At 42.2% G+C, this 17,978-nt stretch overlaps 1 protein-coding gene across 2 annotated transcripts in view; it reads right to left on the bottom strand.

Moving 5' to 3' along the window:
• The window catches only part of KLHL1 (kelch like family member 1), a 415,060-nt gene that overhangs the window by 241,066 nt on the left and 156,016 nt on the right, over window positions 1-17,978 (bottom strand). For both annotated transcript variants that reach the window (XM_044979915.1, XM_044979923.1), the window contains one exon: window positions 8,936-9,072. In XM_044979915.1, the coding sequence (XP_044835850.1) occupies window positions 8,936-9,072 (137 nt within the window). The remainder of the gene's footprint in view (window positions 1-8,935; window positions 9,073-17,978) is intronic.

Raw genomic sequence — 17,978 nt, 5'->3', positions numbered from 1 at the left:
AGTCTAAAAGTTATGCAAATGTTGGCTTGAAGAACTGGAGTTATTTAGGCTCAGTCCTTCATTCCTTACATACTGAAAGTTGTCTACAAAGTCAATTAGAGTTTTAAGCATTTGAGGAAATAAGCATTATCCTTATTTTAGAAAATGGGGGGAGAAACAAAGAACTTGATGCTGTGAGATGCTATGTGCCTCCTGTGAGTCAAAGGCAGCTGAGCATGCAGAGTACCTGGAAGGATTGAGCCCAAAGAGGTCGAGTGACTTACTGAACATCACACAGTGCACAAGGTAAAAATGCTGATTACCTGGAGGGCGTGTAAAAGAGAAGTGATAATGTGTTCATTTTAGTTAAATGAACATAGACCCATAATGAAAATAGGAGAACCTGACACTTTTTCTGGTGTGTCTTTCAGGTAATTTTGATATTTTTACCTTTAGGTATTTAAATTTGGTAGGTGCCCAATATAACTTAAAATCTTTTGGTAGGATCTGGTTTGCAAATACTACAATGAAGTGGCCACAGATTCGTTTAAGTTAAGGAAGATGGGACAGCTTCCAGAAAGTATGAAGTAGATCCTGAATCTGAGATACAGCATTTTGGTTAGAGGTTAAATATATTTAACAAGTCAAAGCATGAAATTTTATGTTCCTGGATTCCAACTTGACTCCTGCAAGTTTTCTTTATTAAAATTTGTAAAAATACTAAAAAGGGTACCTATTAATATTCTTTAGAAACCATTGGTATAACATGACAAATTATACATAAAAAGCTTAGTAATGCAATTCAGTATAATCTATCACCTGCAAACCAGGCTCCAATCATAAAATCATAGGACTGGAAAGGACCTCAAGAGATCATCTAGTCCAGTCCCCCTCACTCATGGCAAGACTAAGTACTATCTTGATCATCCCTGACAGGTGTTTATCTAACCTTCTCTTAAAAATATCCAGTGTTGGAGATTCCATAACCTCCTTAGGCAATTTATTCCAGTGCTTAAACACCCTAACAGTTAGGAAGATTTTCCTAATGTCCAACCTAAACCTTCCTTGATGCAATTTAAGCACAGTGCTTCTTGTCCTATCCTCAGAGGTTAAGAAGAACATTTTTTCTCCCTCCTCCTTGTAACAACCTTTTATGTACTTGAAAACTGTTATCATGTCCTCTCCCAGTCTTCTCTTTTCCAGACTAAACAAACTCATTTTTTTCAATCTTCCTGCATAACTCATGTTTTCTAGACCTTTAATCATTTTTGTTGTTCTTCTCTGGACTTTCTCCAATTTGTCCACATCTTTCCTGAAACGTGAGGCCTAGAACTGGACATAAAATTCCAATTAAGGCCTAATCAGTGTGGAGTAGAGCAGAAGAATTATTTCTCATGTCTTGCTTACAATACTCCAGCTAACACATCCCAGAATGATGTTTGCTTTATTTTTTGCAACAGTGTTACACAGTTGACCCATATTTAGCTTGTGGTCCACTATAACCCCCAGATCTCTTTCTGTAGTACTCCTTTCTAGCCAGTCATTTCCCATTTTCTATGTGTGCAACTGATTGTTCCTTCCTAAGTGGAGTACTTTGCATTTATCCTTATTGAATTTCATCCTATTTACTGCAGACCATTTCTCCAGTTTGAATTATAATCCTATTCTCCAAAACACTTGCAACCCCTCCCATCTTGCAATTGTCTGCAAACTTTATAAGTATACTCTCTATGTCATTATCTAAATCATTGATGAAGATATTGAAGAGAACAGAACCCAGAACTGATTCCTGTGGGATGCCACTCATTATGCCCTTCCAGCATGACTGTGAACCACTGATAACTACTCTCTGGGAACAGTTTTCCAACCAGTTATGCACCGACCTTAGAGTAAGTCCATCTAGGTTGCATTTCCCTATGAGACATACTCAAAAGTTTTACTAAAGTCAAGATATATCACATATGCTGCTTCCCCCTTTTCCACAAGGCATGTTACCTTCTCAAAGAAAGCTATCAGGTTGATTTGACATGATTTGTTCTTGACAAATTCATGCTGACTGTTACTTATCACCTTATTATCTTCTAGGTCAGGGGTCGGCAACCTATGGCACGCGTGCCAAAGACGGCACGCGAGCCAATTTTTAATGGCACTCTGGAGCCTGCCGGGACTCCAGCATGCCATTAAAAATCCTGCCCAGCCCGGCCCGCTCTCCTCTGCACTCTGCTCCCCCCGCAGGGGCAGGGAGCAGAAGCATAGCCGTGCGCACAGGGTGGGCAAATGGACCCACTCCCCCGGCACGGCAAGCCACGGGGTCCACGCTCCTGGGCCGGAGCGAGTGCAGCAAGCTGCCGGCCCCTCCTCTGCCTTCTCCCCTCCCCTGGAGCCCTGCCGCCGCGTGCAGCGCTGTGGGGGTTGGGGCTGCGTGCTCCCACGGGGCAGCGTTTGGCTCTGCAGGGAGGCAGAAACGCTCCCTACTCAACCGGAGGGGTGGGGCTGTATGCTCCCACGGAGCAGCGTATCTAGCTCTGTGTGGAGCCTCATGGTAAGGGGCCCAGGGCTGGGGGGATTGGATAGGAGTGGGGGCAGTCAGGGGACATGGAGCAGGTTGGGTGGGATGGGGGGGTGGGATCAATTAATCAAACAAACAAACAAACAAACAAACAAACAAACCTTGAAGCATCCCTGAAGGTCAACAGATTCAGGCTATTTTAGACCAGGTGTAGTAAGTCAGAGTTGCCTCCCACTGGACCTGAGAGGGAGGGACCATTACATGCCTTCTGCTGCGTAGAGCCAAACATGCCCTTCCTCCCATACCGGAAACACAGGACCGGACAGAAAGTATAAAGGGAAGGACCTTTAGCTCAGTTTTTCCTGGGCCAGGGAAGGAGGGGGATGTCTGGATCCCTCTGTGGGATCCCAGGCCAGTCGCTGAGCAATGCAGTGCCCTGCCAATGGAAGAGGCTGAGGGCAGGGAGGATTTGCTATAGCTGACATCAGCCGATTATGGAGCAATGAGAGATATCTCACTGCCAGCGGAGCAATGCTGGTGGAGTGCATTAGAATGTAGCCCATGGGAACCAGACATTGATCCAGTTGTGGTGCCAGGAAAAGAGGCAGTATGTTTTGGTTGTTTCCCAGCTGACCCAGTGGCAGGACTACCTGACACTGTTAGGGCCCTAGGCTGGGTCCCCCACCCCATCACAACCCCCCCCGTCACACCTGGGACCGGTGATCGACCCAAGGCCTAAAGCTGTGGCCATAGACTGTTGCTTTGACCTGCCTAGAGGACCAGAACCCATAGACTGATTTTTTTTACTGTCTGCCCCAGCCTAAAGGCTGTGGCCATAGACTGTTTGTGGTGCTGTCCCAGTCAGAGGGGCAGAAACCCGACTGTTGGAGTCAGCCATGAAGAAATGGAGTGACCTCCCTCCAGACTTGAGAGGGAAGGACCATTACACCAAGAAAGATAAAGAACTTTCATCCTGGGGAACATTCACAGAGAACACTCTACCACTAGCCCCTTCTGATTTACACCAAAGGTGTTCCCTCTTGCATGTCTCTGCTGATCTCAGTTCTGGCAGTGTGGCACAAGGTGAAGCAGTCTCTTACAGGCTAGACCCACTCCCTGTACAATACATGGGGAGAGCCAGATGCCTAAGAATGGGATCCACAAAAGCCAGAATGCTAAGCAAGGAGTCAGTAGGAAATGTTGAGGACAGTGATGTGGCCTAAGCCCCACCCCTGTTATGGAGTTAGGTGCCTATCTCTCCTTGGGCTTCTGAGCCATGAACCCTCTCCTGGAGTTAGATGCCTAAGTCATTTTGTTTTTTGCAAGAAATGGTACTGTAATCCCCCCCCACCCCATAACTTTTAGCCCAGTAGTTAAGACACTCACCAAGGATGTTGGAGTAGGGCTTTGAACTGGAATATCCCACCTCTAAGGAGAAGTGCCATAACCGCTTGACCATGGGCTATTTTGATAAGGGTGCTCTCAATGTCTCCTGTTGAAGCTATTCCAACATGTATCAATAATTAAATAAATAAACTTGAATGGAAATAGCGAGAATGAGTCTATAGTCCCGTGGTTAGGGCACTCACCTGAGAGGTGGGAGACCAAATTCAAATTTTTTCTCCACATCAGACTTTAAGTGCCTACAGGGTTGGGTGGGAATTGAGCTGGGATTTGCGGCATCTCTGTAGTGCCTAAATGTTGGCTGTCAGTATCTAATTGCCACTTTAGGTGCCTAAGCCCTTTGTGGCTCTAGACTCAGGTAGATGAGGATAATCAAAAAACAATGCAAAAGTTCAATGATTAATTCACATAATAAGGATGATAAAGAACAGCTTTGCTTTGTTGCCCTCACAAGCTTAAAGAGCTCTGATTATACATTTATCAATATTGTAACAGGTAGATTTTGATCAAAGAGACTAACCCATGTACAAAATTGGGGACCAATATTGAAAAATTCTAAAGTTGAAAATAAATCTCCTAAAGAAGCCATTTGACTGTGTCTGCTGAGTCAAGATTTAGAATGAGTTCATGAGGTTTTTTTGCCACTGCAGGAAGTAAATAAGGTTTTATTCTGCTTATATTGTTGCTGGCTGTCCAATACTGTAGAAAGCCAGACTGATATGTATGAACTGAGAGAAGGAACAGTTCATTTGAGTACACCCCAGCAAGGACTTTTGTGAAAGAATTTAAGTGTACCCTCAAAAGAAGATGATAGAGAATTTGTTGGTTTGAAGTAACTGGACATTTTGTGTAAGGTATGAGAAAAATTCTTATTTTTTAGAAATAAGTGTCCTGATTTTCAAAAGTGCTGAGTACTCAGCAGCCCCCAGTGATTTAACTGCCCAAAAGACCATGCCCTTGTCAGAGTCGTAGAGAGTGCAGTTCCCATGAATGAGTTGTTATTATCAAAAACAGTGTTACTAGGAAGCTGAAAATCTGTTGAGATACCAATAAGGGCTTGATGTTTAAGATGAAAGCATCTCTTTATCGATCACAGGATGCAGTAACTGATAGCAGTCCCCCTTTTGGATAGATGTGGCTATCAACCTCGGTGTCTGTGATGGACACACATTCACTCACCTTTGGGGAGGTTCAGTTTTCAAGTGTTGTAACATTATTTTGTTTTATTACTTTAATTGAAGAGAGCAGCCAGTGATCAATAAGGGGATGCTTTTATCTCAATCACTGATCTTTTATTTATAAATACAGATTTTCAGGTGCCTATTAACACTGCTTACAATTTTTAGTGTGTGATAAAGATCAAGTAATTTCATTAGACTCTAAACCACTGTAAAACTGGCAGACAGGTTACATTAATATAACAAGGACATATAATTGCTTACACCTGTTTAAAACCGGTGGCAATGCTATACTGTCAGAACAGACGGTGAGCTCACTTTTTTCTGTTCTGATAGGTTTCTTCAAAAACTGCTATCAGCCCATAATCATCCTTGATTTACTGTAACACTCAACTGCCCCCAAGTAAAGACTTGGTCTCAGACAACAGCAAATAAATCTGAAATTAATGTAATTTTTGGTACCACATATACAGATATGATTATGGAAATTTTGTTGTCTATTTCTGACAAATGGAGTTAGTAAAGTCAATTACTGCCTCTCTACAAACTGGAAACCTAACATGGGCATCCCACAGAAGAAATTTCTTTATGTTTATGAATTAGATGTAAGGACACCAGCCTGGTGGAAATCTGATAAAATACTGATGGCCTTTTTGCAGTCTCTTCTACAAAGCTCACACTTCAGACTTTGCCCCAGCTCCTGTACTCAATAGCCTTTAGCATATCAGTTTAAAGAATCAAGTTCCTGGGAACTTTGAAGTTACTGACTCAGACAAGGAATGACCATTTGCCAGCATTTAACATATAATATCTAATTTTCTGAAATGGACCTAAGATGTACAGTTAGAATCCTGATTTATATACAGATTTCCACAAAGTTTGAGTGGGTTCAGAACCAAGAATTGGACCCTGTGTATAGAGGTGTGCCTGAGCCCCAAAGTTCAGATTCAGAGCTAAACTTAGCTAAAGTTTGAGGGGGTTTGGATCTGCCTTTCCACTCTTAGCTGATCTCTAATACATGAGTTTTATATTCAGAGACAGTAGTACATGCTATATTTATGTTGGCCTGACTCTTCCCACTTCTTTGACAAACTTTCTCTGTTCAGCTGCAATTTTCCATATCATAGACTCATAGAAGATTAGGGTTGGAAGAGACCTCAGGAGGTCATCTAGTCTAGCCCCCTACTCAAAGCAGGACCAACACCAAGTAAATCATCCCAGCTAGGGCTTTGTCAAGCCGGGCCTTAAAAACCTCATGTATTTTCCTCAGGCTGAATTTTTCTAAAAAGTTTCAGTTAAAATGTTTGAGCTGTTTCAGGTAATAATATAAGAGGAAAAAATGTTTTACCCATCTCAAAAAAAACTTAAAGGTAATAATTGGAGATATACCAATCTCCTAGAACTGGAAGGGACCTTGAAAGGTCATTGAGTCCAGCCCCCTGCCTTCACTAGCAGGACCAAGTACTGATTTTGCCTCAGATCTCTAGGGGGCTCCCTCAAGAATTGAACTCACAACTCTGGGTTTAGCAGGCCAATGCTCAAACCACTGAGCTATCCCTGCCCCGCCCCCAAGTTTTATTGACCAGCTGTCTAGCAGCTCCAGCCTTTGGTGTGAGGACTAGAAATGTGGTTCAGAGTTGCCTTTTTTGCCTGGATATGCCTTCCGCTGTTTGTGAGACAAAAATGCACAACTTTGCTAAATTATAAGCTGCTGAAAAATCTCAGTTTGCACACACTGGGTTGCAATTAACTTTCCGAATATAAGAGAAGGGCAAGGAAGACAACTTTATCCTGCACCTAGGAAGTAACCGGGCAGTGTGATTACATTCATGAACATAGGATCACAACTAGCCCTGGTTGAAACACTGCAGAAGACATTTAGGGTGAGAAACTTATTTAGGCTAGAGGTTGGCCTGTTAAATTTAGTCTCTAGGGATCATGTTATGATTTTGTTTTATATGCAACCCTTCTGTTTTCATCATCCTTGCTCATAATCTCTTAAATCTTGATCTTTGGTAATAAACTTAACGATTTTTTTCCCTATAAATATATCTCAGTGTGGTGGTATTGTACAGGGGGCTGATCCTGAGTTGAGTCATTCAAGCTGGTGTGTACAGCTAATGTGGTATTTCTGTCGCCTGTTCAGTAGAGAAGGGGCTGAACTACAGAGGTACACTTCAAAGAGGCTTAAAGAGTGGGGTACATCAATCTTTAACCTTCAAGACAAAGTAAAGGCTGACATAGCTCAGAGGAGATTGTTTGGGAGGGAGGCTACCAGGCTGAAGTGGAGGTGTCAAGTAGCTGACAGCCAGTTAAGCACAAGCAAGTCTCTCACTTGTGGCAGGGGGGTAACAAGGTGACTCAAAGTCCTGGGTACCATGAGAACCATCACATAAAAGTGCTATATAATGCTAAGTATGCTGAAAAATCAGGCGTACTTGTCTCATACTGCACACCCATAATCTTTCTGTGTCTCACCTCCTCACGTGTAAATTGTGGATAATATGATCCCTTGAATTTACATGAGTACTTTGAAAATAATTCATTAATATTTGTGAAGCACTCAAATATTACAATGATGAAAATGGGGGAAATAAAAGCCCATGATGAAATTAATAATTGTATAGTCTTAAAAGATTTGGAACAAAATGCAGTAAATAGTGCCTGGGGCTACACATTGAACAGTGAGGAAAAAACCCAAAGCATTGAATAGCGGCTCATTCAATCACCACCGTTCATGTTGTGGACTGAATGGGGATGGTACACTGTGGGAAAAAAAACAGTATGTGATCACATAATTAACGGCTGTATGCATACTCATAAGGGGGCAAATTAAAGTTGCACAGACTACCTTAATTCTGGTATTTCCTGTCTTTTGAGTGCTTGACTTTGCAACCTTAGCATTCTTTTAATGTTTTTGTGTGTGAGATACATATATACAATTTGACTTCACTCAGTAATAAAATACAGTAGCTGTTCAGAAAAACACAGCTGTTCAGTAACATAGAAAAACACTACATAACAGATTGAAAAGCTAGAGCAGGAATTGAAGAAGACTGTATCCAATTCAAACTAAAACAGGATTTTTTAAAAAAGTATAAAGTAAATGGAATTTGACCAGGATGTTAGAATACTCCTGTACTTCCAAAAAGTGCCATAGGTCCTGACCACATATGGCCATTAAAGAACCTGTGTTTTAGGATTATCCAATACATGGTGCTTTTCTCAACAGTGATAGATAATACCATGCTAGATCACACCTGGCACATTAAGTAGAATGTCATTTACTGACTATCTAAAAAATGCCTTTTCCCGGACACTCCAAGTTCCCACCAAGCCAGATCCTATATAGGAGGGGTCGGCAACCTCTGGCATGTGGCTCGCCAGGGTAAGCACCCTAGCAGGCCGGGCCAGTTTGTTTACCTGCCGCAGTTCGCTGTCCCAGGCCAATGAGGGCGGTGGGAAGCGGCATGGGTGAGGGATGTGCTGGCCGCGGCTTCCCACCAGCTCCATTGGCCTGGGACGGCGAACCGCGGCCAGTGGGAGCCATGATCAGCCAAACCTGCTAATGCGTCAGGTAAATAAACGGGCCCGGCCTGCCAGGGTGCTTACCCTGGCAAGCCGCATGCCACAGGTTGCCGACTCCTGCTATATAGGTTTTGGAGATTTGAGTTCACAGTCTAAGGTGCAGAATGATGATGTATAAAAAATAGAATGACATTTAATATTCCAAACATGTATTAAATGAAGGGTTTAAAATTAATACTTATTAAGAAAAATACATAAGATATACCTCCAGTTAATTCATAGGAAACAAATATCAATATCCTCCTTTCTGGGAAACATAATGAATACATTATAGTACCTGTGTATGCAAACTGAACAAGATCCCACAGTGCATTAGGGTCTATTCCTTCCATTTTGATCTCCTCTTGCTTGGCCTCACAAACATCACTTGTAAACATGGCAGCAAAGTAGTCAGAGACAGAACTAAGAACAAGCCTACAAAAAAGTGACATAGGTGTCAGTAAAAATCCTGCATTTCCATTAGTTCCCTAAAATGATTACATTAAGAACACTCACAGATTTTTATTTATTAAAAATGGTAAGTAGTATCAGTATTTTATTAATATCTGTAGGTGAAGAGATATAAAATGACAAGTGGGCTAACACTTCCCATTATAATTTGTTTTTGCATCACAATGTAACTCAAGCGGTGCATAAGCACAGAAGTACAAAAGCAGAATAGATAAATTGGTTTACAGTCTTAGTCACTGAGGCCCTAGCATGTCAGTATAAGAAATAATGTCACTTTTGTTAAGATAACCACCACTTGGGGTCAAAGCCAGATTATGAGAGAAATTGGTAACATGGATCAGAGGTGCTCTTAATACTTTCCAAAAGGCCAGATTGTGGTACCTTTACTCACAGCAAACAGTATCTGAACTTCACACATAGCAATTTAGATTTCAGTGGGATAACTCACAGTGTAAGGCAGTAGTTCTCAAGCTTGGGCCGCCGCTTGTTCAGGGAAAGCCCCTGGCAGGCCGGACCAGTTTGTTTACCTGTCGCATCCACAGGTTCGGCAGATCGCAGCTCCCACTGGACGCGGTTCGCCACTCCAGGCCAATGGGGGCTGCAGGAAGGGCAGCCAGCACGTCCCTCAGCCCTCGCCGCTTCCTGCGGATGCGGCAGGTAAACAAACCGGCCCGGCCTGCCAGGGGATTTCCCTGAACAAGCAGCAGCCCAAGTTTGAGAACCACTGGTGTAAGGTACTATTACACATGAGCAAAGACATCAAAATTTAGTGGAAACAAATTGTTTATTTAGGACACATTACCTATAGAAAATTAATTGCTTAATTGCCACCATCTATTGCTGGTTTGTCTGGGGACATAATTTGTATAAAACTAAGATACTGGGAAAAATATATATCAGGAATATCCTATTTCTTTAAAACCCAAACACCAGACCTTTAAACATTCATTCAAATGTCATCTTACAACAATGTGACTTTGTCCTTTGTCAGGTATGGATATTTACAGAAAATAATAGGATCAGAAAATGTTTGGGGGGAACCTAAACATAGAATGAGTCCTACACACTATAGTAAACCACAACAATAGTCCTCATCTTATATGCTCAGAAAAGTCAATGCACAAGTGCATAGCCGCTAGAGGGAGTAGGAACAGTCCTGGGAGATGCTCACTCCCCTTGCATGAGGATGTGCATTCAGTACCAGTCACCACATCCAGATCTGATACATTCACATACTTATTCAATCAGACCTTTAATGACAATAAGAGAAAAATACATCACAATACATCACTTTTTTAAAAAATGACAATACCTTTTATTTGGCTCTCAAGAGACTCCTGACTGATTCATGATTAAAGTATTAGTTAATACTTGGAAATATTCTGTCAGATAAAGCCTCTCTCAAGTAGTAGTTAGCAAGCCATTTTGTTTTAAATCTCACATCTAAGGCATGATCTTATTCCCATGTGACAAATGCTGTATTGTTTCTTATTTATTAATTATTGTCTTGGATTTAATACCCTAACTGTAAATTAGACAATTAGACTTTGAAGTAATGGCTGATTAAAAAAAATCAAAGATTGGCTAAATTTCACAGGAGAACTTTACTGCATTAAACTTTACTGCAGATTTGTAGGCTTCCAATGGATAAAAATACTGTGTAAAAACGCACTGATTAAATAAAGTTGAACAATATTCCTTAAAAAATTAAATATCCTTTCTCTAATTTTCACCATTTATAACATAGTCATACATTATTTATGTTATATTATAACATATCCAAATAAAGGGAGAATTCCTGACCTAATTCAGAGGTGCAGTGGATGAAAAAAATTAGCAATGAAGGACAGGAGTGCTTTCATGTCTCTTGCCAAGCCTCTCCAAGGGCAAGCAAGGGGATTGTGAAGAGGCTACTTGGACTAGCCATCTGCACTAGCACAACCACACAAACAAGCCAAGATTTTGGCTAGTGACTAGTTAGAATTTCTTTAAAAATAGTCTCCAGCAACATCTGGGTAACATGTTAATAATGAAAATAGCTGTATTAGCAATGGAAAAGACCAATAATTAATTCCACAACATTCTAAAACTTCTTTTCCCTTTAATATTATTTATTAAACAAGTGAAATTCAATTGAAAGACACCTCCTAATTAATTTTTTTTCTGAAAGATAACACTTTATTAAATCATACTTGTGCTTCACAAACATCCAATATTCAAATGGAATTTTTTTTAAAAAAGAAGATATCAAAGGGCTTGATTAATCTATAGTGATCTGCTGCTTTCTGCACCTCTCGAAGGTGCAAATAGTTGTAAATCTTGGCCTGGAGGTATGCTGACCTATTCAACAGAAAGGTCAGTTGTCTCATGGATGTCATTTTCCCAACTACTGCGCTGGTCCTAGGAATATACTAATTCAGGGATTGTCAACCTTTGGCACGCAGACCGCCAGGGTAAGGCGGTTTGTTTACTTGCCGCGTCCGCAGGTTCGGCCAATCACAGCTCCCACTGGTCAAAGGTTGCCAATCCCTGTACTAATGAATCTCTCTTCCTTTGAAGATCATTACATCCAGTTCTTCACATAGCTTCAGAGATGATTCATAGAGAGAAAAATAATTTGTAGGGGGAGAGGAATTTAATCCAGGTAGATTGACTTCTTAATTGCACCAACTTTTAGCTGGAATGGCAACCTGCTCCCAATAACCCCCAAAACTTTCCTGTTTCCATTGCAACATGTTATGTACTGGCAAGTTTTTCCTATTTTATTTCTGTCTGACTTCTTTCATAGTACAATGATGCCTTACAATTTTCCCAGCAGTCTTGTGACAGCCTAGGCCCCTATGATCACTCTGTTAGAACGTTATGATATATTTTGTACAAAGCACATCTTCTGAGTATCATTTCACAACTCAGTCTCCTGAACATTACTGTCCTGGTAAAATGTGTGTATCATCATTGTATGTACAATTATAAGATTCTACTCTATAACATTGCTGTAACATGCTCCAGAGTTAGAAAGCAGGCCAAAATAGTTTTGCAGAGACAAGAAACATTATCCAGCAGGGGAGAAAGTGTGAACAAGAAATTTACATTCCATCACAGGGATGACTCACATCCACAAGAGATTGTTTTTTCACCATGACTGAGCAAGGATATCTCTAGTACAAGAAATTGAATTATAAAGAGGGAAGAAAAATGCTTGACCTCACTCTTCTCCTTCATCTCTGATTATGACATCAAGACTCCTAAATAACTGAACTTTGTGTGTCGGAGGGGAGGCAGAGAGATCCTGGCTGAAAAGAAACTCAGTCAGTGGACTGCAAAGCATCTGTTGAGAAAGATATTGTCTTTAGGTCCCTTTTAGCATGTTAAGTTAGATGTCAGTTGCATTTCATCTTTTATTTATTTTGTAACCAATCCTCACTTTTATGTCTCTTTACTTGTAGTCACTTAAAATCTTACTTTTGTTTCAGGTAGTTAAATTTATCTTATTGTTTTATCTTAACAGTGTGTTTGGATTAAATGGATGGGAAACTCCATTTGGGATAGCAACGTTGGTCATATCATTTTCCTGTGATGAAATGACAGACTTTATATGAGCTTGCACTGTTCAGTAGTGTGCTGAGAAATACAGGACACACATTTCTGGGGGAAAGTTTGGGACTAGAGAATCTTCTGGTGATCTTCTGCAGTCTGATTCATGACTGGCTAGCTAATAGCACTCAATGCTGTGTAACTGGGAGCAAGTTACAAGCTGGAGGCTGTGTGTTAACTAGCCAGGAGTGGCTGTTCTTGAGTAAAGCAGTGTAAAAGGCATCCAAAGTTGGAGAACTGAGGAGACACAGCTATTCAGCAGTCCAGATGGTACCCTGGGTAATGTCACAAGTCTACATACAAATGTCCAGTCGCGCAGCAGGAAACATCTAGGGGATTCCTTACTGAATAAGAACATTTAGGGCCTGATTCTTCTCATACTCGTTTATTTCATTGACTTTAGTGGAATTGCTCCACATTTACAGCAGTGTAAATGAGAAGAGAAAGACATTAATGGTGTCTGATTCAGCATCTTAAGTCCTTTAATATTCAGAAATATTTTACATTAAAAATATTGCCATTTTTCTGATGGTGAGACACAAAAGATACTTTACTTGATGCACTAATATAGAATTACATAAAAATACTTCATGTTATGGGTCTGCAGAAAATGCTCAATTTTAAAATAGGCAACCTGGTTTGAATAAAAATAGAGCTGAACCTTCACCAAAAATTACTGGTGAAAGCCTTCCCTCAAGATCAAAATAATTTGATTACTTCTCTCTACCATTCATTCATTATTTGAAGGTTTCAACAGGTACTGGAAGCAGAAGAACAAAAATGAAGGCTACAGTAGGGGGAACTGTATCCTGGAAAGAAATGATTGTGAAAAGGAGTTAGTGCTCAAAGTGGACAAGGAACAAAACATGATCTCCCAGGATGGCCGGAAGTGTTAATGCAGCCCCTGAATGTATAAATGGGTGACTAGGAGTCCTTCAGGAGCTCGATCTGTTTAATGCATCAAAAAGAAGACTGAAAGGTGACTTGATCATAGTGTCTAACTAGCTTCACAGGGAGAAAATACCAAGTATTAGCATATTATATTTAACCTAGTGAAGAAAGACATAACAAGAAGCATTGACTAGAAGTTGAAGGCCAACAAATTCAAATAAGATATAAGGTGCATCTGTTTGACAGTGAGGGTGACTAGCCACTAGGATAAACTACCAAAGAAGTGGTAAATTCTCCATCTTGTGATTCTCCAACTCAAGACTGGATGCTTTTATTTAAACACAAGCTACTGGACTCAATCCCGGGGTAACTGGGTGAAATTCTATTGCCTGTGTGTTATGCAGGAGGTCAGACAAGATGATCTAATAGTCCCCTCAAGCTTAAAAAAAAATTATGAATCTGATCTCTTTGAGCTGTGTTCTGCTGCCATGATAAGCAGGAGTGGCAGAATTGGGCAATTTACTTTTTGCTAATTAAATCTAAAATGGGTTGCCATATTTCTTTTTGTATTTGCCTGTAGCACCACTTTTCATATAAATATATACAGGAAGATGTTTGCGGGGCAGAAAAGTTAGGATGAGAGGGCTAGGTTCACAAAGGGAGTTGTGTGTTGCAATGCCTATTAAAAACACACTGGGATGCACAAAGCTTGAGTTAGGCACTCAGGCGTCTTACAATGAGTGTAGGGAAATGGGCACCTAAAAATGAGATTCACAAAAGCCACCATGCTGAGCAGGGAGCCACCTAAGATAGCTAACAGGAGATGCCAATGAGGGGTGTTAAGCATCACCCCTCTCAGGGAATTCAGTCTAGCACCTATCTCTGTTTGGGATTCTCAGCTCTGAGCCCTCTGCTGGAGTCAGGCACCTAAATAATCCGGGGAGTGGAAGCAGGGGAGAGGAGCTCCTTCATTACTGTCAACCCAGAGGTTAGGGTACTCACCTCGCATGTGGAAGACTCCTACTTCAAGTCCCCCCTCCACCAGATAAGAAGGGATTTGAACAGTGATCTGCCACCTCTCAGATGAATGCTCTAACTACACTACCTAGCATGCTGTCTTTTAGGGATAACATTCTAATATCTCTTTCATTCATTGTACAGGGAGCCTACACTCGTAACTGAGGTTTTGTAGATCACATTGTTATTCCAGTGATTTTCTAGTTGCCTATAAGATAGGATTTGTGACACTCAGCATTGCAATGCTCAAGTCCCTTTTTGGATCCAACCCTAAATTTCTGCTAGATTTTGTGAAGGAGGATGGTCTGCAGTCCCCTTGTCTGGGGCCCAGATCAGCTCCTCCCCAGCTTTGGATTCTTGATGCCCTAAAGAGAACTACACAGAGTCCGGGACAGAGGAGGCAACTGACACCTCCACTCTCCGGAAAAAAGGAGAGAGCCCATGTATGCTGGACATGGGTTGGCCCACATGGCCATTACTTTTTTGTTCTAAATTTGCTTCCTTGAGGTGAACATTTTGTATGAATGGCTTTTATTCTTTCATTGCTTGTAGGATAGTGAGTGCTTTCTCCATCTCCATAGACAGTTTTATTTTGATGACTATTAGCATTAACACGAGTCCTTCATGGGCTATTATTGTCATAACAGTCATTAATCTGAGTACTTCCTAATATTGATTTTAGATCTTTGCCCATTTCTTTCTATTATTATTTGATCACTGAGTAATCCAACACTATGTGCTTGCATTTGTCCATTTCTGATTTGTATCCCCAGAGAAATTCAGGCCTGCTCATTTCACTTTATAGGGCACTGTTTAGGAGTTTTAGGTGCAATATAATTTTAGAATGGTACATGTAGGGCTTTGTAAATTTGGTTTATTATGTCTGCTTTTGTATGCTCACCCTGCATCATATCACCATAAAACTTTCTCGAGAGCCCTATTTGACTGTTTATCTATTCTCAGGAATTAGTAATGGAAATATTTTTTATCAGATACATTTTATTTTAGCTTCAGTAAATATGATCCAGCCGACACAGGGATGTAAGGCAAAGTAATCTGCTGCACATTCAGGTTGGGAAGCAGAATCTGTGTCTCCAGTACTTCTCCTTCCCCTCCATATTAGGGAGTGGGCAGAGATGGGTGAGGAGTGGATAGAGACACAGCTGTTCCTTCCAATATACTGGGTAGCATAGCTGGGACATCATGACAGAGTAATAAACTGGACAAGGCCATTCTTAAACCCTGGGTTTCAGCCTAGGCTACTCTTGTGGCAGTGCAGCTATGTGGCTGCCTGTACTCAGAGCTACTTCTAAATATATAATCTAGCCCTAGATGCACACTTTCAAGAAACATCTACTAAAACCTTAGCGAAAACACAACAATGACATATTTTTAAAGTAATAATCAGTCAATAAACAAAATCTATTCAAATCTTGCAGATGAATTGAACACAAAAATGAAAACAAAAAACTGTTAACTTCCTTTCGTAACTGTTGTTCTTCAAGATGTGTTGCTCATGTCCCATCCATTCTAGGTGTGTGCATGCCCATGTGCACAATCAGGGCCGGCTCCAGGGGTTTTGCCGCCCCAAGCAGCCAAAAAAAAAACAAAAAAAACCCCGCGATCGCAATTCAGCAGGAGGTCCTTCGCTCCAAACGGGAGTGAGGGACCCTCTGCCGAATTGCCGCCAAATTCCTGAAAGTGCCGCCTCATTCCCGAGTTGCCGCCCCAAGCACCTGCTTGATAAGCTGGTGCCTGGAGCCGGCCCTGTGCACAATTGTCGGAGACTTTTGCCTTAGTGGTAGCCATAGGGCTGGCTGTGGTGCCCTCTGGAGTGCGGCGCTCATGCGGCAGTATATCAGGCGCCGCTGGCCCTATGCCCTCTTGGTTCCTTCTTGCCAGCAACTCCGACAGAGGGGTAGGAGGATGGGTAATGGAATGGACATGAGCAACAAATCTCGAAGAACAACAGTTACGAAAGGATGGTAACCGTTTTTTCTTCTTTGAGTCCTTGCTCCTGTTGATTCCATTCTAGGTGACTCAGAGGCAGTATCTATGGAGGTGGGCTTGGAGTTCACTGCTTGGTGGCTTGCAGTACTGCTCTATCGAAGACATCATTGTCCCTGGTGTGCTGGGTAAGCACATAGTGGGACGTGAAGGTATGGACCGACGACCAGGTGGCCGCTCTACAGATGTCCTGAATAGGCACTTGTGCCAAAAAGGCTGCTGTCTGTGCCCTGGTAGATTGGGCAGTGACGGTCGCAGAGTGGAGTGGGGACACGTTTGCTTCATAATAGCAATAGCAAATGCAGGCAGTGATCCAGGAGGAAATTATATGAGAAGAAACACAGTGACCTTTCATCCTGTTGGCCACAGCGATGAATAATTGTGTCAACTTACGGAATGGCTTGGTCCTTCTCACTGTAGAAGGCCAGAGCCCTCCTGATGTCCAGGGCATATAGCCTACACTCTTCCTCCGACTTATGTAGCTTCGGAAAGAAAACTGTTAAGTAAATGTCTTGGCTCTAATGAAACTGAGAGACTACCTTAGGCAGGAAAGCCGGGTGCGGTCTTAGTTGGAGCTTGTCCTTGTCGAAGACCATGTAAGGCCAAGGTGGCACCTGAATCTTGGATACCTGGCAGTCCAACATCACCGACCAGGAACATAACCTTCCAGGGGAGGAGAGAGAGCAGGAAGCCAGAGGCTCAAAGGGAGGACCTGTGAGCCACAACAGCACCAGTTTCAAGTCCCACTGAGGAACAGAATCCCTGACATATGGGTAGAGGTGCTCCAGGCCCATAAGGAATCTGGCCATGATATCGTGAGTGAAAACCCACCTGCCTTCAAGTGGTGGGTGGAAGGCCAAGATGGCTGCTAGATGGACTTTGATGGATGAGAGTGACAAGCGCTGAAGCTTGAGGTGCAAGAGGTAGTCTAGAATGACCTGTAATGGCCTCACTTGGGACAGACCCCCTTATTCGCCATCCAGCAGGTGAATTGCTTCCATTTGGCCTTGTAAGTGGCCTTGGTGGAGGGCTTTCTACTGTCGAACAGGGACTTGATGGACCTCGGACAAGCACTGCCATTCTTGCACATTTAGCCACGCAGCAGCCAAGCCATCAGGTGAAGCACCGCCAGGTTCGGGTGCAGGAGACTTCCATGGTTCTCAGACAAAAGGTCTACCCTGAGTGGCAGCTGGAACAGGGTCACCACTGAGAGGTCCAGCAGAGTGCTGAACCAGTGTTGGCACAGCCATGCCGGCGCTATGAGGATGACCTTCACCCTTTCCTGTTTGATCCTCTTGAGGACCCTGAGCAGCAACAGCACTGGAGGGAGAGTGTAGATCAGAGCCCCCGACCACAGGAAC

Source organism: Mauremys mutica, chromosome 1, assembly GCF_020497125.1.
Source record: "Mauremys mutica isolate MM-2020 ecotype Southern chromosome 1, ASM2049712v1, whole genome shotgun sequence".
Lineage (NCBI taxonomy): Eukaryota > Metazoa > Chordata > Testudines > Geoemydidae > Mauremys > Mauremys mutica.
Note: the sequence above shows the minus strand (reverse complement) of the source record. Positions and strands in the feature narration are given on the sequence as shown.